Source organism: Sipha flava, unplaced genomic scaffold (assembly GCF_003268045.1).
Source record: "Sipha flava isolate LNK unplaced genomic scaffold, YSA_version1 46_pilon_pilon, whole genome shotgun sequence".
Classification (NCBI taxonomy): Eukaryota; Metazoa; Arthropoda; class Insecta; order Hemiptera; family Aphididae; genus Sipha; species Sipha flava.
In genome coordinates, this window is record NW_020273250.1 from 1134734 (window position 1) to 1157930 (window position 23197).

Sequence of the window (23197 nt, forward strand, 5' to 3'; positions counted from 1 at the left end):
CGATTGACCGACTTTTTTTCTTTTTTTTTTTTAATTTCCTCTTCGTATCGAGTTTGCTCACGTTATCTGTTATTGGTTTGCGATCGGATCGGCGCGTTGAGCGTTACTCGAAAGTGTTATTATATTATTTGTCGTAAATAGATCGCACCGCTGTCACGTCAACACCAATATAAGTCGCGTAGTACTCATACATGTCTTCTCGCCCTATCCGGCCGTCGGTGGATCGTTATTTTTTCATTTCTGCAACCACCGATTATACGTCCGAATCAAATGAGTCGACTGCGCGGTGTGATTTATGAATCGTCTAGTCAAAAACGTTTCCGAGACATTTTCCTATGCCCCTCGCGTGCGCTACGTGCGGACGAAACCTAATGCGATAGCGGTACATGCGCGTCATTCGAATGGGGGATATCCGCGAACCACTCGAGCAGAAGTAAACGTCTATTTTATTGTATTTTATTATTGCGTAATCGCGCGTTTAAAATAATATACGGGAAACCCGGCGATGTGAAATAGATTTTTCGTCTTCGGCAGCGCTACGAATAATATGCTACACGTAACTGCCAGCTACGCCATCGTAAATCATTATCTCATATCAAATATTCACTTCACGAGTTATTACCGCAGTGCAGATTCAAGCTAGTAATCCCAAATAATTATCTATTCTATTTTGTGTATGTTTCTGGCGACAAATGATTTCATTAGTTCGTTCAAAATTCATCCCACCTCACTCGAATAATTTTGTTATAGTTTGCATACGAATCGTCGTTTAAACAAATCATTGTCACGTAGTGTTATCGTTATTATAATTATTGTTATGTTACTATCGAACGATTCCAAACGCGTATTAGTCGTCCGCTTATCGAACGGCGATCAATAATAACATTTTCTTATAACGAGACCATTCATTTAAGGGACATGATGACGTTATGTTTGAAGGACGAAAGTCATCCGGGATACGACAACGGACGATTTTTCCCATCCAAATTTCAGATCTTGTTAATATTTTCTCGGCTACGTTGACTTGGAAACGTATATAAAAGCAACAATCACGATAGTGTTAAGCGCGTCGTAAAACCTGAAACGGTGCTCTGTAAAAGTCGCGGAAAAATTCGATTGTTTCTCCTTACGTATCGTACCGAATTTTATAAGCTAGCTGTTCACCTGATACAATTGGGCGGCCCGAAATAATGTCGGAAATATAAAACACCACGACTTTGGCGAATCCGAAAAAATAACGACTTGCGAGTACCATAATACCCGTACACATCATATACGTGAGTTCAGATTATAACCTCGAATGCCCTAGGTATCACAAAACGCCTGAAAACGTCTGAAATTATAATTAATCTTGCCGTAACATTGTATTCGCTATACGGCCATTTAACCGGCTGACACCGAGTGCGCCGTGTCGAGGGAAAACCCAATCGTATTGCGGGTGAGTGCGAACATTTTTTAAAGCGATCTAGGTCACGATCTTAGTTACGGACAGTGAACGCAAATGCTTATGTTTTTCCGTTTTCGGAAACTTGTAATGGCATATTGCTATTTCATCACGATTATAAAACGATTTGAACTTCGCCATTTCGTTTGTTGAAATGATCGCAGTGAATCCGTAATCAAATTGGACGAACTATCAATATTTGAATTTTAAATTTTAAAAGAAAATTTTGTAGAAATCAAAGAAACTGCACTAGAATGGGTCCAAATATTCGAGTAAGCATATAGATTCAATGTTATCAAATTTAAAAAAAAAAAAAGAAAAAAAAGTTTTTTGGGACGTTTGACTGATTTTCGAACAAAAAAATAATACCCGATTACGGCAAAATCACGGAAATCATGGCACCAAGATTTATTTTCTCATAAATATTTCTCAAGCGTAAATTATGATAAATCATAATTTATTAATCATCTAAAAAAACAACGATTCTGCGTTTTAGATAAACCTACATCCGCATTTATTTTTCTGAAAAACCTTGTGCTTGGATATCAATACATTTAAATACTAATCGCTGTGCAAAAAGATTTTTTTTGTTTGAAACAATAACAAGGGCTTGTTCGGTCGAGGAAAAAATTGTTTCCGTTTCAATACAGTATCCCGTCGTAATGCTGCGAGGAACGCATGCTTTCGGGTAGGTTTTCCCATCGACATCGAATGGTTGAGTTATTATTAGGTTTGATTATATTACACAATTTATGTGTTCGTCGGTTACACAAGCGGTTTCTTTTGCAGTGAATTTCCAATAATGTATTATTTAATTCTTGTTCAACGAATTACAATGGCGCCGCGTGGTTGCTGTAGCAACAAATTCGTATTCATAAAGAATTTTTGTAACCAATGTCGATAGGATGGCCTCGGGAAAAACACTTTCCACGTACACAGTTGTAAAGAGCTTCCGAAAGTCACAAACATTTTTCCGAGTCCCATCGTGAGTTTCCTTTTTTTTTCTTTCTTTCGATAAACCAGGTCGTCGCGTTTGCGCTTATATCGCATGCCGTGTAGTCTTGCACCGCAATCCGTGAAATACCGTTACGAACGTTGAACACAAGTTGGCGAGGGAGGCTAAATTAAAATTTGAAAAAATAATTTAAAAAGTTATTGCTCGGCGGTGACTCCGAATCTGCGTCAAACGTTAGCGACCTTTATGCGACAAAAACCATCATGTTTTGCGTCTCGATCGCATAATCCGTCGGTCAGCATTAGTCCGATTGATATACGGGTACACTGCCCTTCATCTACCACTAACGAATTTCAAACGTTGGAATATTATTCCCAGTGAAATCCTTGTACCCAGGGACCAGGTAGAAAACACTTTACCGTCCCGACGGTAATACGACTGTCCTCGCGACGACAATAATAGGTACCGTTATTATTATTACAACTATTATTAATACTATTATTATTATAATACCTACGTCCACGAACGATGGTCCGGAAATTAATTTACCACCGTTACCACGGGCATCGGCCCAGTTTTCCTTTCCGGTAAAGGGTTTAGGAACAGTGTGCTTGAAATCTGACCTAATGTTTACGATTTCCTTGGACAAATACATTATGTTATGTCGAATGCGTTATGCCGACTCTATCATCCTTACGGTATTTGAATTCGTTCATCTGCCAACCCTGTCCTTTTCACACGTTAGCCATCGTGTATGTTCGATCATATTCCACGTGATCTATTTATCATGTATAAATGACAGTTTTTGATGTACTACGGCTAATACCGAGACACAGTATATGTAAAAACGAGTAGCCTACTTAGGGAATTCATCATTTTTCCAATCATAAATATAAAAATAAATTTGATACTTTTGCCTCACCATCTTATGTGACCCCTAACGTTCGATCCTCGGTATTACGTATAAATAGTATTAGTTTCTATTGAGCCTTGACCGTAACCTGTTTATAAACGTCTGTTCACATTTGCTTCCTCGTCCAGGCAACAACTAAATGATGCGCACGTAAATAGCTTCGTTGAAGTGTGTTGATATTAATGTAGAACTACGTAGACTATTTTAATAAAACACTACCGTAATCTATCAATCCTATATAAGTTTAGTTGGTGTTTAAAATCCGTATATGGTAAAATATTTGTCAAAAACGTGAAACTTTGAATATTTTTTTCTTTTATCGGTATTATTTATTAAATTTCCGAAGATATAATCTACTAAGCAATATAGTGTTTCAAGCGAAACTTGGATTAATTTCCTACGAAACATTTTATTATCGATGACATGGTCATGATGCTTTGACAGTACTATTACTATTACTAAATATAAGCATGTTTAACATTTTTAATAAAAGTATATAAATACGTATATCACTTGGTGGTCAATAATTTACTATCCTAATCGTAATTTTGATATTATACGTTAATAAAAAAAATAAATAAATAAAATAATATGGTTTATTTTTATACAATTGTATGAGATAAAATTTAACATTTACAAATTTAATATTTATTGCAATACCATTAGAATTAAAAATATAATTCTAAATATATAATATAAAATAATATATCCATTAAATTACATTTTAGTTAGTTGTAAATACCCGAAAAACCTAATAGATTGAATTTTTTTTGTCGACATGAAAATATTAAACGATTATAAATGAATAAAACAAAAAATAAACCATCACTAATGGGTCATTAGAGATTATTCTACCCATTATTATACATTGATAAATAACAATAGACTACAATACGTAAAAATAAAACTTATTTTAAATAGAAAAATTAATTTCATTAAAATACTGAAATATGTCAGCCATTTTAAATATTTCAAAATTTTATATTTCATATAATTTTCAAACACTAGGTGTAGTTGATATCGGCTTTCAGTTCCATGTACGATTTAAGCATAATGTCTAACTTCAACCCAAATATACAATTCGACCCTCGTCAAATAGTTTAGTAAGCAGAACTCGATTGTTTTTATATCGAACAACAAATTTCATTATAACTGTTCGAGTGTGTGAGCCATTATCAATTTACATATCAATTTACAACATTATTCAATGTAGATTTTCTACGAAACAATTTTGGATTTGCTAATATTCTATTCTCCATTTTTTTTTTTTTTTACTTTACTTTACTTTACTTCCATTGGCAGTGTTGGAATACCTTTGTAGAGCGCACTTGAAAGGCCCTTAAACATGTACATATTGCTAGTTGAAAAATACTTACTCTAACCATGCGCTAAAATGCGTAATCCGACATGGGTTTTGAAACCAGATACAGATATTTTATTACTTTTCAGCATTTTTAATTTTACCGGTTTCCGTTCCTACGAAACGTATCGCGTATTTACGTGAAGTTCTATTCGTATTTCATTTGAATTCACCTATCGTACGGCACACATATTTATTCATAAATAAGGGGTATCTCTTGTGATATCACTTGTAGATTAAACGAAACACAAACCAATCATTGAATAATAATATTTTGTTTCTTTTGACGTCACGTATAATATTACGGGACACGAGTCTGCCCCTATAGGGTCGAATAAACAAAGGATGTTTGCGAATTATATTATTTGACCGATAATTAGTCGATTTGTGGTTACAAAACTCTCTCTTATTTATTGTACCCAGAGTTGTTTATTATACCAACAGACTCAACATTAAATCCGTTGTTAGAGTACAAGAATATTTGACGTAACCCCGGATACATTGTTTTATATACGTATTGAATATAATATTTCGACGCGTCCTTTTTATATTACTTATTAATTATTAATCAAACATCATTATACTCGGCCACCAACGCTAGGCGAGGAAAAAACTAATTTAGGTGCTAATGACGTTTCTTCTCAGACGGTCGCGTATACAATTACTTTTTTCGAATATTTACGCGAGTCGACACGAAATATGGCCTCAGTGGTCTGTATATAGTCGTGGTGAACCCCAGTCGAGTCGTATGAAGTGGAGTCGACTTCTTCTGGAGTGTGTCCGTCTCACATGCGTTCTCGTATTCGGACGGCGTAACGCGTAAAAAACACGCGCGCGGTATCTAATTTTTTTTTATTATTTTGTATAATACGTTGGTTGTTGCGAATCGGAAATCTGATCCGCACGCGGTCGTACGCCGATTTTCTCATTTGAATCTCTCTCCGCCTCTGCTCGTCGGTTCGTCCGTCCGTCCATGTTTTTATTGGCCACGGGCGTTCGTTGAGAATTCGCGCGCGGGTCTACTCCAGGACACAACTCGGAGAGCGAGAAAATGGCGCACGTGATCGGAATGACGGCCGAGCCGTTTGCGCGTTCGTTTCCGATTGTCGATTTGAATAAATTGCATATACACACACTTGCGGTGGTGTACTACTATACGGTCGTGTGGAAAAAACACCCGCGCACCACGCGCGCACGTACCGTCGAATACGTGTGTACGAGTGAAAATCGACCGACAATATTGTTTTCGTTTGCGGCGCAGTCTCCGGTGGAAAAGACCAGGGCCAACACGCAGCCACGGCCCGGCCAGACTGGCAGCTCCTCTTAATTTACTTTGGCCCCGTACATTTATGTGCACACACCCACCCGCACGTGTACGTGCAATATTGTTCCGGTGCTTTAAAAGCGGTGCACACGTGTGCGAGCTTATACGCGTGTTGCGTTTAAAATCTTATCGCGCGCGCGCTCTGTTATTACTAATAATATAAGCTTATGTTACCGAGGCTGCCGGTGCACGTGTGCGACCTCACCGCAAAGTCCGTCCGTGGACGAATCCGCGGCGGAGAATTGAACTCGCAGTTTTTCATACGGTTATACGTTGTAACGATAACGCACGGGTCGATACGGGGGCTTTCTCTTTGCGCTCTTCCGGCTCCCGAAGTCGCGTCCAACGCGTTCCACCGTGATAAAAATATTTTCTCGCATTATTGGCGGACAAAGTCGATTTTCGTTTTACCGTTCCGACCAACAGACGGTACTTGTATACGACGACCGTCTCGTCGTTAAAATTACCGTTGAAAAATCGCGCGTTTTCGTTACACGTTTCGCAACTGCTCGTGTAAAAAATTATTTTAATCGCTTCGCCGTTGTTAACCACTCACCATTCGTACCGTTTTTTGCGCTCCATTTTTAAGCGTGAACACTCGCGATGTTTGATATACACCGTAATTACTACGATGGAAACCAAAAACATTATATCGCAGTTTGAAAATGTGGAACACAACTGCTATAAGTTATTCCTGTCGTTTAATAGTAATTCGTGAAATTATACATCCTACATGTTTCATCCATGCGTTCATATTTGTATTGGCGAGTATAAATAAATGAAACCATACCGTACGGTGGAAGAAATACGTTTCAAATGTACATGGAGTGCTTTTTGAAAAATGATTTTAAATAAACCGTCAAAACAAGAATGTGGAAAAGTTTTACAATATCTATACACACACACACATATATATATATATATTACTTTAGATTTTTTAAACGAACAGTTTCTCCTTCGTCGTCGCCGTAGCCGGACAACGACAAGTAACCGAATGATAGTAATGATGCGAAATCGGCACAATGCCGCGGACGACCGTTACGGACGTTAACGCGTACATTTATCGGACCGATAATTCACATCATCAATCAGTATTCGGTGCCGCAGATGAGTGGAACGATGCGCAGAGGAAGGTCAGAGGGTGTTGAGATGGTGGAAGGGGGGATCGATGACCCTATAAAAACCCGTAGTCGCGTGCCTACATTTATTCGTATATAAATACACACTGTACGCACGCATAAATGTATAAAACTGCGCGGAGAGGTCTTAAACGCAGTCGTTATTCCCGATGACGCGGAGACGGGGCGGGACGGACGTTGAAAAATGGATCGACCGAAATTCACGAGTTCTCCCGCGCGTCCATATCTCCGCGCCCGACGCCATTTATATGCCGTTATGTGTGTGTGTGTGTGCCGCTCACGGAATCGACGGAAGATAAATTGATTTGTACAGATCCCCCCCCACCTCCACCCCAGCCAATCGCCAGACCGAGAGTCCGATTACGCGGACGACGGGCCGTACTCGAAGCACATAAATGCGAATGACGTGAAAGGATATGAATAAAAACTGTAATGATACGCGTATAATATTAATGTAAATATATATTTATGTTGTGTACGAATTGAAAACCGATATCGATCGACGACGGTTTGTTTACAAGTGGTCCGCATGCGATCAACTCGGACCGACCGATTTTCACCCGAAGAACCGAACCATTCTAGAATTTCTTTTCAATATTTCTCGATTCTTTTCATTTTTTTTATTTTTTTTTTTTTTTATCTTGAATATATTTCAGTCGGACTGTTATTGTTATTTTTGTTTACCGTCCATCGATTTCTCGGTATCGAATCTCACGAGCCAACACTGATAGTGCACGACGCGTCAATAATTAATTCGTTGGCACATTTTTTCGAGCACTCAACGGCGATTGTGATCACGTCAGTAAACCATGATATTTTGCTGTCGATGACTCGTGGTTCGCCGCGTTGTTTTGATTTTCAGAACGATGTGACGTAAACGCCCTCGCATAATACTTTCATGCCGGTACTGTAAAACGGTATTTATTATTTTTTTTTTCGTTTTTGTTTTCCATTCCATTTCGTTACCGCCTCCTGAGAACATGAGTTTATACTCGGTTAGGTTATTATACGACGACTCCGAGGCACGCTTAATCGAACGTACACATCCCATGACGTCTGCATATATTAACGGGTGACGAGGTCACGTGCATTTTTTTTCGAATTTTTTTTTTTTTCAAGGTCTACCGAGTGCGTATTATAAGGCGAAAGGCGTGAAGAGAGAAATCCAATTTACCCGGAGAAGAGAAACGACGGAAGTTTAGTGCGTACGCAACCACGCGCCCGACGCGTACATTACATGAACGATACGATTCATCGCAACAGCGCCGACGGGATTATATATTTTAATCCGACACACGATGACAATAACGGGACATAAAATGTATAATGGGCGTGTGACAAACGTGAAAACGCATCAACGGTTGGATACGAAAAAATTATTATTATTACATGAAACGCCCGGCGTGTTGAATAGGCAATTTTACTACGCCGGTGTGAGCACACGCGCGTCTCGCGCACATATATACAAGATAGTGATATACGGTTTATATAGAATTATGCCAATGGTTTTCAACCTTTCAATGCGGCACACTTCATCTCCAACACAATGTTCGCGGCACACCAATCCATATAATATGTGATCAATATTTGATATATTTATACTCTCTCTCTCTCTATATATATATATATGTATGTGTACTCTGTTAAATGATTGATTATTTTGAAATATTTTAACACAACCGATCGATAGAGATGGCTGCGACGGGCATACTTACAATAAATAATATCATACGTATCTATGATTAGTTCTATCAATTTTCATCGAATATCGGTAATAATACTGCTAAATACGTACGTATAAAACAATTTATAGAATTATGGCAGCACACTTGAAGGGAGCTCGAAGCACACCGGTTGAAAATCACTGAATTATGCACTGATCTACCTACATTTTTCAATCGCTTATAATACTCCAAGAAATGTTCTAATTAAAAACGTTCTTCAAACATAAATATTTATAAAAAATAAATCAAACATTAAAATCAAAAATCCTAATGTTTGTGATCAAAGTTTTTCACACAACTATTATTTTTAATATAATTTTAATCGTATACAGTTAAATATTACATTTAATGACGATACAATTTTTAATACATCTTATGTTTTAATGACTAAATTAAATGGAAATAGTATTTTCTACGTATCCTGTAAACAGAATAATATAGTAGAGATACATATTAAACAGTTGTATTCAAATATAAATAAGCATTTCTTTTTATAATAATTTAAGATCTTGTTAGTCTAATGATTTTTAATTGATCAAGACTATTATTTGCAACTGGCTTACTAATCTTACTAGCTAGTTTCAATAGTAAGATCATGTACCAGGTAACAAAATTAAATATCATTGAAATTCAGACCTAAACCGTTCCAGAAAATTACGAATTTAATAAAATAACACATATACTTACATATACTTAATACGTACACTTATCGATAGTTTGTTTTTGCCTGTTTCAAAAATAAATTAAAAAACTTTCGAGTTTTTAATGAATCTATACATTGAATTATATGGGATTTACATGTTTGTACGTGTAACACGCTGTTAATCAAGATAATTTTAAAGTTTCCACCTACATTTATTTTGCATCGTATAATAAATAATCACAGAATATAAAGCACTAAGAATAAAAAGAGATTTGAGTAATCGAAACGGAATGATATGATTCACTTTGATGTCTGCTTTTATGGTATACATGCATATTTTTTTTTTTTTAAATATAGGGGAAAAAAGAAATAATTAATTTTTTCATGAAAAATTGTTGCATTATCACGTACAATATCGTATAATATAATATGACGTGGCAAAGACCATCAAAGACGACAATATTGAATACCATTTTGCGACAAAAACGTCAACCGAAGGGATCACATTATAACGATCACATGTCGAAAAACTTGCGTTTATAATAGTATTATGCGCTTTCCGACCCGTACACGTGAACCGTGATTCAAGATCAATTTACGAACATAGTCTCGTCGAGACAAAGTGAACAATACAATTAAAATGGAAAAGCCAAATAGCATACGCATATATTATGGGCGATACCGACAACATATCTGGTGTTTAATATTTTTTCTTATCATTTCCGATTGTTCGATGCTACTTTATCTCGTAACACACCAATAGTATTGCACGATCGGTAGGAACCCAATACATAACAATTACGAATAATTTACTGTGGTTCGAAACCGTTATCCCTAATTGGAACCGATTGCGTAACAAATCGTATACGAAAATAAACCACCGCCGTCGCGCACAGGACATTGTGTGCATCTAAAATTTGCATATTTAAACATATATCCATAGTGCACGGGAGATACATACATACATATACTTTTAATAATATGATATGTTGTATAATGTAGGCGCCGGTTTAGTGGATGCGATGGAGCCGCAAACTCACTTCCTCACCCCTATCATATCATGTGCATTTCAATCGACTGGCACATAAATATCGTTTTGCTCCAGGCTACGCCCGTGGTCCGTAAATCTTGATTATTTTCGCACGCGCCCCATCGGCGTGTTTCGGTTACGCGCACGGCAACCCCGGTCGAGGTTTGACGGTCGAAACGCGATATTTGCAATGAAGATGTAGAACACCTGGTTCCGAACTGCTGACGTTGTAATCACATTTGAATATGATCGGGGGAAAAAAATATAATGATCGCATAAAGCGGACGAATAGAAACTAATGCAATGCACTTCGCCCAATAGATTTTACTCGCAGTTTAGTATCTGCTATTCGGTCGCGCACAATCGTCACAGGATAACTCGTCCAGTTAATTGAATGATCCTAACATATTCTTTTGATTATCAAGCGGAGGAAAAAATCTTATTTAAAAAACCAACTCTTACTTCAAAGCTTTTACAGACTAATTTCCGTTAACTACAAGGCGATCTGGAATACTTGTGTTTACGTGCGATAAAACCTAAAAATGAATGAAACCTAAACAATTCTGATGTGCAAGCTATCTGAAATCAACAAAAAATCCAGTACAGATTTCCAGTACATCGCGCAAGGTTCAATTATCGTGCTCGCGTGCACATTATGTTTTATCTGCCAACCCGAGAGTGAACGGAATAAAATATTTATGTGAACAACTAAAACGTGTATTCGCATACGTAATTTTATTCAATCAAATCGTACGAAATGCAAATCGAAACACGTAGAGAATCACGTTTTCCGGACTAAAGCTAGTCGGTCAGTCACCATTTTACCAGTCGTATCGCAAGCTCGCTAAGCCGCAATCGAAACCGCGAAGTGGAGAAAAACACGTATCAACCGAGTGCGCTTTACACGTTTCGACGGTCTAGAGTAATCGAATGATAGTGCGATTTATAGCGCCAAGATATGAGATAGGTGACGTTTACGGAATGCGACGGGCGTGCGCATATCCAGTGGAAAAAAATAGAAGTAAAAATATTGCCCCTGAACTCGGTTTTTTCTTTCTCGCGATCGTGTACCACACGTTGCCAAACCGATACCCGGACCATCCGGCATTTCTGCTGACCGTTCGTCTTGTATTTCCATGTTCTCAAGTCTGATGTCCGCTGACGACGGGGTATCGAAACGATAACAATCACCTCTAGTGCACGTCTTCTTCTCACGAGTGCTGTAAACGCGCAACATTTTACCGTCGTTATTATACTCGACGTGTCGAGTTTTGAAAATCGCACGAAAATTCTATCGAGACCGATCGTGACCTGTAACAACAGCTTCCAGTAAAATTTCCAGGCAACACCGCCGGGTGTTCTCGAAGACCGTTTGCGGTTTCGTTGTGCGCGTCATATGAATCATTTATCTGTACTGGAGGATTTTTTGACAATAACAATGTCAACCGTCTCGTATCGTTTTATAACCGAAACGCTGAGTCCGTATAAAACATCATTGTTTGCCGGAGTACAAAAGCAACGGAATTCTTGTGTAGAGGAAAACTCACGCTATTTAGTACGCTATTGTTACGATGGTCTAACGGACGCGATTAAATTTTACTCGATGTAATTCGAAAACGAAAAAACAAACGATTACAAACATAATACAGTTTCAACAATCGGCTTTAGTTTTTCATAGGAGAACAATTAGTTATTGCGTTAACGAAAGGACCATCGTTATTTCAATTTACAAGTGGACGATACCCTACGTCTACCTGCTGTTGCGGACGTGTAGCATACGGGCTGTACGTAATAACAATAAATAATATTTCCGTTAGTTTTTTTTTTTATTTATAAAACACGATTTTTATTCGTCGTCCTCGGCGGGCGTACACGGTATACATTATGTTTTTTCACGTCGGAATATTTATACGCGGATTACGTGGACGGACGGGACGAATAGGAAGAAGCGCCCCACGGTTTTGTAAATAATTCAACAAAACCAACGACATGGCAGCGTAATAGAATCTTAACGCTGTAACACATACGAGAGCGAACCCACCCACGTTACTAAAAAAAATAAATATATATATGGTTGTAATTTATGCAATTGTGTCTCGTGGCGCATCGTGCACAGGACGTATTATAGAATGTAATCGTGTCCTGAGAATAATGCGATCGGACTTATCACGTCGGGAATAACGGCGGTAAACGCGAACGCGTTCGACGGAGCGTGGGAGAAAAATTACGCTTGCCCGTCCCCGCAGGTAACACCTTATATCAATCTTCGAATGTTGTCCCCGGCCAGGTGCGCTCGCACGTGAAAACGTTTTCATTTTTTTTCTCCTTGTGTCGACATCTTTTACGTCGTCCGCGAGACGGGTTACGTGTAGATTTTTTTTATTTTTTTTTTTTTTTTATTCTTTTTAACGAGTTTATTATTCACCGGGATAATACACGTGTACCCGAATCGTTCGACCTGCTCAGCCCGTCCGCGTTCGAAGGCACGCGCACACATTTACGTCGAACGAGATCGCTTGCGAATCGAAAACGGCTGCTGTTTCAGACGTACCGTCGAACTTGCATAAAATATTACGTTTTTACACAAAACAAAGTCATTGTCGTCTGCGGACGTTATCGGTCGACGGAATGCCGTATTCTCGTCCGGACAGTAGACGGAAATATCGTCAACGTAATGCGATAAGACACGGGCGTAGGTGTGAACCTACTTGCACGGTGTACGAGTTATGGCTATTTAAAAACGGGATTTCCATTCGGATTAGAGTGTAATCAACTCTTTGGTGGGTAATTATGTAGTATTTATTATTTGCACAAGCCAACACACCAAACAATATCAGTTTTATCTCTTTAGGTCGATTGTTTCGCTTGCTCGTACTGCGCTCTTGCGCGAGAAGTGAATTTGATTAGGCACCCGTCGTTTATCGCGCGTGTTCGACCAATAGCAGCGATTATCGGCCAGTCCGGACCCCATCAATTCACATGACGATCAACACTAGATCGACCCTAATCACTTTCCGTGGCGTTTTCACGCGTTTCCCGCCGTTTTCGAGCGGCTGCAACGACGATTTTTCGTTCTCCCTTGTAACAACCCACTTGTATTCTCGCACGCAGGACGTCCACCACCGCGCGTCACCTGGTGGCAAGAGAACGCGTTGATCGACGAGACTTTCGAGACGCTACCGGACCGGAAGGTGAGGAACGTGTTGCGCCTGGAACGGCTCGAACGTCGTCACCTGAACACCGTATACACGTGCCAAGCGTCCAACAACCACATGGTGCCACCCATATCCAGTGCCGTCTCTCTAGACATGATACGTGAGTACAATTTTATTTTCCTTTTTATTTTTTGTATTAGAGCAACGATAATGCCGTATAACATTTCGGTGAAAAGCGATGTCGAACGTTTTTTTGAAATTTGTTAGCAGTGGGTGGGGATAATGTGCGTATTATAACAGAAGATTAGAACGCCGGATCGATGACGTGGAAGCGTAAAATAAAATATGCTGCAGTTGTAGAGCAACGCGATATAATAAAACCTGGCCGGTATCTTATACACTCGACAATGAGATTGGTGTGCCGAAAACGCTATCGAAAATATTTACTTTTCCTGTTTTCATTTTTTATTTGAGCCGCGATTGTACTTGCGACACGGTTAGACGTGGACTTGATTCAGATTCCGAGTCAAATGAAGTTTTTTACTTTCCCAATTTTTTTGCGATCGAAAAAGTCCTCTGGTAGTTTTATAATAACATAGTCCCTATTTTATATGACTCCGTAAAAATAACATTTTTGAAATTTCCCAAAAGTTTAAATAACGTAATACAAAAAAACAAAACCGAACAAACGGTGAATTAAAACGACACAGGCGTTTCAAAACTTATTTTAGTTCTGCAGTGATATAGAGAAAATTATGAAAACTCCAAAACTGTAATTTAAACGTTTGTCTGCTATTTGTATATGTGTTTAGTTGAAGAATGAATAAATTATAGTTTATAAATTAATTAGCCGTATTATCTGAGGTATCAATTTTTTAACTGTTTGTAAACGTTGGAAGTATATTTATACTCGGCCGATTTTCGTTTGTAATATATTATAGTATGACCTGAACGTCGAAGGAATTTTGCCTCTATAGCATATATTTTACAATAATTGCTCATTTTACCAAACAGATGTTTTCTATTCCTAACCGTAATCACCACGGTTCATACGCGTTTCCGATTGTCTACACTGGACTTGATTTCTCCTGAAGCAGGATCAATAGGACATTTTGTCATAGAAATGTGTAAATCATGAACAGATCGGATGAACTGTTTGCGGCCGGTTGATCACTCCTGTCCCGACCGTTTCGTTATCCCTAAACAGTCTTGAAATAACCGATATTATTGCAGACCACACGATAAATTTGTAAAAAAAAAATGCCGTTTTTATTGCGCAGCAAAGTTTTGTAAAACAAGAACCGTAGAAAGCGCTTGTGAGAAACGCATTTATTAACACCGTCGTAAATGTCAATCGAATACAATCGCACAAAAAAACCGTGTGGTCCTCCGGGGTTATTATTATTTCGAGAAGCAGTGATACCGGCATGTGAGGCGCAAAAGCTCTAATATGTAGAGCTCGTTAGCCCATCGTGTAGCGCATATGTACAGGGCATTCGCAACGCGTTATCAAACCACGTCCGGGTCGAGTGCGATCGTTGTTTATCATTTTCCTACCGTAGTGCTACCGCCGTATCGGTGTGCTCATATGGATAATATAACGGGTGCGTCGGATCGGTTCGGTACGGCCACGGTTTCCGTTTCCCGAGAAAGGCAATAAATATTCGGGCAAAAGAGTGTGTGTACGAGATAAAAAGAGAGAGAGATAGAATAAGAGAAATTGAAGAAATGCGCGATTACACGACCGTGTGTACAGGTGTACTACGTATTGGCGAAGATGACGATAGTAATAATAACGGAATAGTATATTGATGAATCGATGGTTTTGGAATACACAGACATGCCGTCCTATTCTTAAAATAAATAATGCCTTTATCAGGCACTACACGCCGCCGTACGCTACACTTACCTTTTGTAAACGTATTGTTTTAATCGTTCACAACCGGTTCTTATCGATTTACGAATGCTTCGGCAAGCTTAACTGTGTTCTAAAATCAATTGGTAATATCGACGGTAACGGATGTATACGCGCTTATTGTTAGACGGTGGACGGATAAAATATGACGGGCTCGTCGGAGGCTCATGATTGTAATAATAATGAGTCGTTTCAGACCGCAGCGCAAAATCGTCCTCGCCCCAAGACGTTGGATCACACCGAGCTTGATTTATAGCCCATTCCTTGCCACGATCCGATTTAATTGTCGTTACGAATTATTTATGTTTCACCACTCCACCAGCCACTTACAGCTTTTCGCGAAACATCGATTTATAGCGTTCAAGACCGGCCGTCGCAAACGCATTCTCTTTTGCTCTCCGTCCGTCCGAATTTATTAATGTATTATTATTATTATTATTATGATAATTATTATTCCTCTTAACTTCTTTCATCGACAATTAACGGTCCCGTAGGCGATAATAAATTCAAAACGTGACGAGTAAGGCAAAAATAATAAACGTTTTGGAAGTTTTAAAGGATTTTTAAATCAGCTCAGCTGGTTCGACGGATCCGTGAACACGCTAGCGACGATAGGAAATCGTTGAAAAACGTGTGGCAATTTGTGTTAAACGCTTTATAGCTAATTGCATTCGTTCGATAGATCGGCCTGTTCGTTTGAATTATCGTAACGTTGACGGCCCACATTCGACTGGTTTATTTCATTGCATCCGTCACCGAAATAAATCGTTCTTCGTATATTTCAAAATAATAAACGCGGCAAATCAGCTGATATAATTATTTGTTACGACACACTCACACAATTAATATTATAAAATTGTCAGCAAACGTTTTTTTTGTCTACATGCCATATTTCGCGCAGCACAGTAATAGAAACGAACGTAAATCGATATATTTCCGGTTGGTCATCTTGTAATAGAATACGATTAAAAACATTTCAGTTTTAGTCAACTATTGAAATCATATAAAAATAGAACAATACCTTTAAACTATAGCCTAATGTTGATCAATCGTTTATAATGCTACCACCCACTATAATGTTACAATCATTTTGAGTGACCATTTTATTATAACATTTAAAAGTTGTGATCAATTAGTATGATTAATATGATAAATATAAAGTTTTTATTGGCAATCCTAAACTTTTATTAATTTAAATCCACAACAATGATCATCATAATGGTATTTACAAAATATCTTACTAATTGTTTTATATATTTGCGACCCTAAAAAGATTGTTCGCGACCCCTCGTTTAGGACTCGCTGGCCTAAGGTAAAAATAAGTTGACACACAATTTGTGCACCTCGAATATTTTCCACGGTGAACTTTACAAAATCAATATAATTCTTATGGTCAAAATGCCATGTTAATTGATATGATTGATGTGAAATAGAAAGTTTGTTAATGAATCATCGATGTTTAGGTACTTATGAAAAAATTGTCATAATACATTTATAAGCTTCGGGATAAATTAAATTCCGTAAAACCCGTTTTGTGTAAATAATAAAATTTGAAAATATTATTCCACACACACACAACAACGTTTGATATTCATTAAATACCATATACTCGAGTACAATGTGTTTAAGTTATAAAAATCTTATATGATCATTCTCACGAATTTCATTCAGCTATGGTATTCACTTTAATTTTCTCGACCAAGTTTTCATCCGAGTTAAAGTAAGGTGTTCTCTTCGCAAATAATACTGATTTTAATAGTAAAAAAAAAAAATCAACAAAATGATAGTATCATTTAATATGTACATATTATAGGAATTTGATAAAAAACTGATAAGATTTACGCGGGAAACTCTTCTAATACTGTTCTAATAGTACGTGTAAAATTAACATATGCGTATGTAACATAAAGAGGCTTATTGAGAATTTATTACAAGAATTATCCCACGAGTAATGACTAACTTGATGTGGTAGGAAAATTGAAAATCCATTAACCGGTATTATAAATTAATACACCTAAGTATGCATGCACGAGATGTCCAGCGTACATTATACCCAAAAGTTTACAACATATTACGAATTAACGTATTACGTAGGTATTTAAATCAAATCAATATGATGCAATGGTTTCGTAGAATTTATTATGTTGGTACGATATATTTTTCTTGGAAATCTTGCGGTCAAATGGTACTTCGGTTACAAACAACCGATTGGCGTTTAGAATATTATAATATATTACACGAAACTCCTATCCGATCACGGTTAACATAACATTTGGTATAAAACCTAACGATGTAGTCGACAAAAAAAAAAAAATAAATAACAACAATAATACTAGTATACCATGACGTAATCAATCACTCAAATAAACAATCACTTTGCTTCGCAATTATCGACCTACAAGATCTATTACCATTGCCGTACGTACGATGTGTGTATGCTACATACAAAGTCCGGAATTGTACATTTCGCAATTTTTACAGTGATTTTTGTACACATTGCGAATTTTTCAATGTTGCTGAACAAAGTAACTAGATGGTACAAGTTCATAATACAATTCGCGATAGGTACAATAATCACTGTACAAATTGCGATATATAAACAATCATTGTACAAATCAAAACATTTAAAAACATATTATATAAATTAAAATTTGTCGTATAAAAAAAAATATTATTATATAACTACATAGTTCTAAAATCAAATATAATTATTAATTACATATACTATATCATTATTTATTCTTACAATCAAATTAATTATGACTGTATGAGTTGCATATTACATTTTCTTTACATATACATTTATTATTATAGCATTTACGTGAGTAAAAACAAATAAAAAAAAACCTTGCCCTTCAAACTTTGATTCTTTTGAATTTGCAGCTCTTAGAAAAATTTTATCAGTAGATATATCATTTATATTTAATATAAATACCCTATTACAAGATGAAAATTGGTTACGACTAAATAGTTAAATAAATAATAATACTATTTTTAGTATCAATTTTAAACAAGTCATCCGTCGTTACTTCCATAATGGAACACCTAATAAAATGAAAGTACATCACTTATTAATATTATTATTATTATTTATAAATATAAAATAATGTATAACCTATGATATTTTTCGAATCTCCTTTACTTCTATCTTCATCTGATACAAGTAACTTGGTGATGTAAAATGAACTTACAGCTAGCTTTTTATTTTTATTTATTTTACCTTGCACAATTTTACTTTCATCTAATATCGATTCACTTCTATCTAAAATATTATTTTCACTTGCAGTTGAGACCTGCCCTAAAATATTATCTTCATTTACTTCTGTTTCTGTTAATTCATAATTAATTAGCTCTAATTAAGAAATTGCTTGCTCTAAATCATTCTCAGAATTTAATGTTTTGAGTATATTCTCAGGTAGGGCACTTGAAGTGAGGCCAATTTATGCTTTCTGCCTTATAATATCTCAAATGGTGATTGTTTAATATCAGAATGATAGCTATTATTTTTTTGAAACTGGCAAAATCGAAGACCTTCACTCCATTTATTGTATTTATTGTCCGACATCCACTCCCTTAAAATATCTTGTACATCTCTGTTTACCCTTTTAACACTTCCTTGACTCTGAGAGTGGTGATGTTTTCCATGTACAATCTTAAATTGTAGTCACTTATTTTTTAATTCATTAATTATACAACCAACGAACTCACGACCGTTGTCTGACTGAAGAATTGATAGTGCTCCAAAAGTACAAAATATATCAATTAAATCAATTAATGCTATAATTATAAAGTATATGTAATTAATAATTATATTTGATTTTAGTAATATGTAGTTTTATAATAATATTTTTTTTATACGAAAAATTTTAATTTATATAATAGGTTTTTAAATGTTGTGATTCGTACAATGATTGTATACATTTCGCAATTTGTACAGTGATTATTGTACACATCGCGAATTGCGAAATGTACAATTCCGGACTTTGTATGTAACATATGTATACATATATGAATAACCTCTTTCGTGCGAATGAAAAAACATCCATCGGATCCGATTGTGCATTTAAACCGTTCTCGAAAAAATTAACGCAGAAAATTTCTTAAAAATCAGACCTGCCATTTAGGAGGAGTCCAGTGACATGCACACGAACAGAATAAATATATATACTCGTAGAACTGCGAATGACTTTTCATGAGCGTCGAAAAAAAACCGACATTTTGTCTTTGCAACGTTTCAAAATCGATCATTCGTACGCAAATGGTTAGTTTCCAGCGAGTACACGCTGCAGCATATTGTAATATACGCACACAAAACCGAGAACATCATTGTCTTCAGCACGAAAATATTTTTATTTTTATTGTTTTACTTCGAGCGGCAGCTATTTCACAGTATACTGTTACATACATATCCATAAATATATGCACTGCGCTCACAGCAGAACGAGACGTGAATTATTATAATATCGTTGTGACGTTTATAATAATAATAATAATATAGTCAGTTGTGGAGGAACCGTTTAATTAACCGAGTCTGTAACGGAGTACGAATGATGATGAACAAAAACGTTGCGTCACAAAAGCGCGATTATTATACACGTGACCATCATCATCGGTACAGTAACCGCATCGTATTAAACATAATCATTTTTGAATAAGCGCTCGTGAAAATGTGCACGTAATCGTCCCTAGATTCAAGAACTCGTCGTTACAGTAATCTGACCGTTGGTGCGCTCACGTTAATCGTTTGAATTTGGAAAATTCGTTGAAAAGCCTCTGGTTTGGACCGTCGACGTATGCCACAATAACGGTAATGGAATAGAAATCGCAAAACTTACAATGCGGATGAACTATGATATTTTTCTACGTACGATGGCATAACACCCTATATCAGGGGAGTTCGATAGGTGATCCGCGTACCACAGGTAGATCAAGGCCGGATACATGAGCAACTTTTAAAATGTAACGCTTTAATAGGAATAGCTGAATCATCCAAGAAAATTTTATCAAACAGTTTGTCCGCCGAACTCATTTATACGTTTATCGATAAGATTAATATACGTTGTAATATGACTTACCCAAAGCTAATAATCGTTCGTTAAGTCGTATCTATCACGCCGTACTCGTAGCGTGTAGCTCGACCGTACTTCTGATTCTGACTTTTAGCCCACGTTATTTTCAAATATCGATAACCCTGTACTATAAACCAAAATAGTCCACCGAAAGTACACGGTATTCTCAATACGAATCGTAACACCGCGTGGTTTTCAATTTGTCCTATAACGTTTCATCGCGAACCGCAAAACGGCAGGAAATCGCACCCGACTCCATAGGCGCAACTAGAGGAGTGCAATAAGGTTTTTAGCACTCCTGAGTTCAAATGTAGCACTCCTGTTTTTGTTTTCAGATCCATATAATCTATAGTAATTACAGTTGAATGTCGCTTAATTTTATTTTCATTAATTTCAGTATCCCCCTCCCCCATATTTGGGCTCTAAGTTCACCCATGCCCGACACGCACATCAAATCAACGCGCTAAGAATCCGCAGGATCGCGTTTTACGCCCTTACAATAACGACGTCAATAAACCGACGCGAAACCGTCCCTGGGAATAATTTCGCGGCTTAACTCGACGAAAACGTACGTTTTACAAGTCACGACGCTGTCGACCGTCGATTTTACCCGAATAATGCACCCACACCAGCTTTCAACGCACAGAGCTCTTTATCGTTCCTCCGCGCGGTTTCCGTGCGTGCGCCGTACCGGATCATAACATAGGCATATTTCCACCAGTAGCGCCTTTGATGTACTGTGCATCGCGGAACATAATATTGTTATAATACGCATACCGCACAAATCCCGAGAGCGCTAGCGGATCATTAAAGCAAATTGTTACTCGTTACGTTTGCGCGCGCTTCGATTGAATTCCAGTCGGCACACCGTTCGCTCGTCGTCGACGACACGGCTCGGCATCGTCCCGCCAATGGTAGACGAACGATCCCCATGCACCTGTACCTTCCTCCGGAACTCTGTTTCTTTACCTGAAACGTGCGTCGGGTAAAGACTTCCGGTTAGGGGCCGCCATTCGTTGGGAAAGGGGATTTTTTCGAGGGGAATTTCTTGGTTTAGGATTTTTTTTTTTACAACCCTTGGTGGACGACGTCGACCCGGGCACAGAGGATTTTCGAACACCGGGAGTACCATCCGATTTCACTGCTGACGAGTCGTCACGTGGTATAACTGTTCCGTTATTGGTCGTATTCCACGTTAGGATGTCAACATCCACCGGTGCCGGCCGGTGTAAAAAATTGCACTAAAAATCTCGCATCACCGTGGCCCTGCAAACGACGTACGAATCCGAAGTCGATAGTCGACGTTATGTCTTCTCCATCACCTCTTCCGGTCGAGGGCTCGTCGGACGGGATCGTCTGCGTACACGTCGCGGAACGCAGATAACCGTTTGCGTACGCCCTTTTCGCGCGAACCGCAGCTCGCGACCGTAAGGCGGAATAATTAATACGAGGCATTCGGTATATACGGTTAAACGAGCTTATATCGTATGCGCCGCGCGTTCGAGTTATTATTTCAGATTATCGTTATTATCGTCGTCTTGTACGCGAACTAATGGTTGATTATTATTACGGTTATAAGCCAGCCAAGCCGCTTGCGCTTAAACGTGCATTACCTCACTTCACCGTCCACTGACTTGGGTTCCGGTTCCGTTTCTTTTACCATAATCCGAACGATAACAGAAAAGCGTCTACGTAATATGACGAAATTACGAATAAAAGCGTCAGAAGTGTTTCTTTCCACGTCGAACTTCCGTTCGAAATGTGCTCGGGGAAAAAAACGAGATGTCCTCGTCGTCGGATTACCTTTTCCCGGACATATTTCCGACGCTATCACGCGTCGAACACGGCCGAAAATACCGCAAGCCCGGCGAAAATTTCCTCGGAAAGTTGCTCGGAACTCTAAAAAACCCTTCGGTCCGGAGGGAAGGGCGAAAACGCGTCGTCTTCGACCCGTTATGTACACGGCACCGGTGCTCGTAGACTGGAATCACTACGGAAAACGCACGACCGTGGGCGTTGTAGACGCGAGACGTACCCGATAGCGATATGATTTATTATCGTTGTCCGATCGTAATGTGATGTTTGCGCGATAAACAATTACCGTAAATTTCTTGTCGTCCTCCAGTCGGGCCGCGTACGATTTCCCGAAATTGTTGTTTTAATAACGTTCTTTATATGTCACGGCCGTACCATATACGTGTTCGTGTGTAATCCACTATCGGTTCGCGATCGGGAGAGAAGCAACGCGAAACTTTTCCAACATTTCTGCTCCCGTAAAAAGTTTCCGACGAAATAACGCATTATTTTTAAAACCAATAGTAGTATTTCTTCGACCCACTCTGAACTAAAAAAAAAAAAAAAAATGCTTACAACAGTAAAATGTAGGTTACACGTACTGGTATTTATGAAGGGAAAATAAAGTTTTCAAAATTATTTACTCCGTATCTCCTGCCGTGCTTTTTTACTTATATTACACATATCAACATTTGAACGAACAATTTTCCGGACAGAGAGTGTTCGAATCGT

The 23197-nt window shown here is 37.9% G+C and overlaps 1 protein-coding gene across 1 annotated transcript in view; it reads left to right on the forward strand.

Annotated features, from left to right (window-relative positions):
* Positions 1-23197, forward strand: part of LOC112689748 (nephrin-like) — a 414842-nt gene that overhangs the window by 291164 nt on the left and 100481 nt on the right. Inside the window, exon 5 of the mRNA XM_025563581.1 lies at positions 13644-13847. Within this exon, the coding sequence (XP_025419366.1) occupies positions 13644-13847 (204 nt within the window). The remainder of the gene's footprint in view (positions 1-13643; positions 13848-23197) is intronic.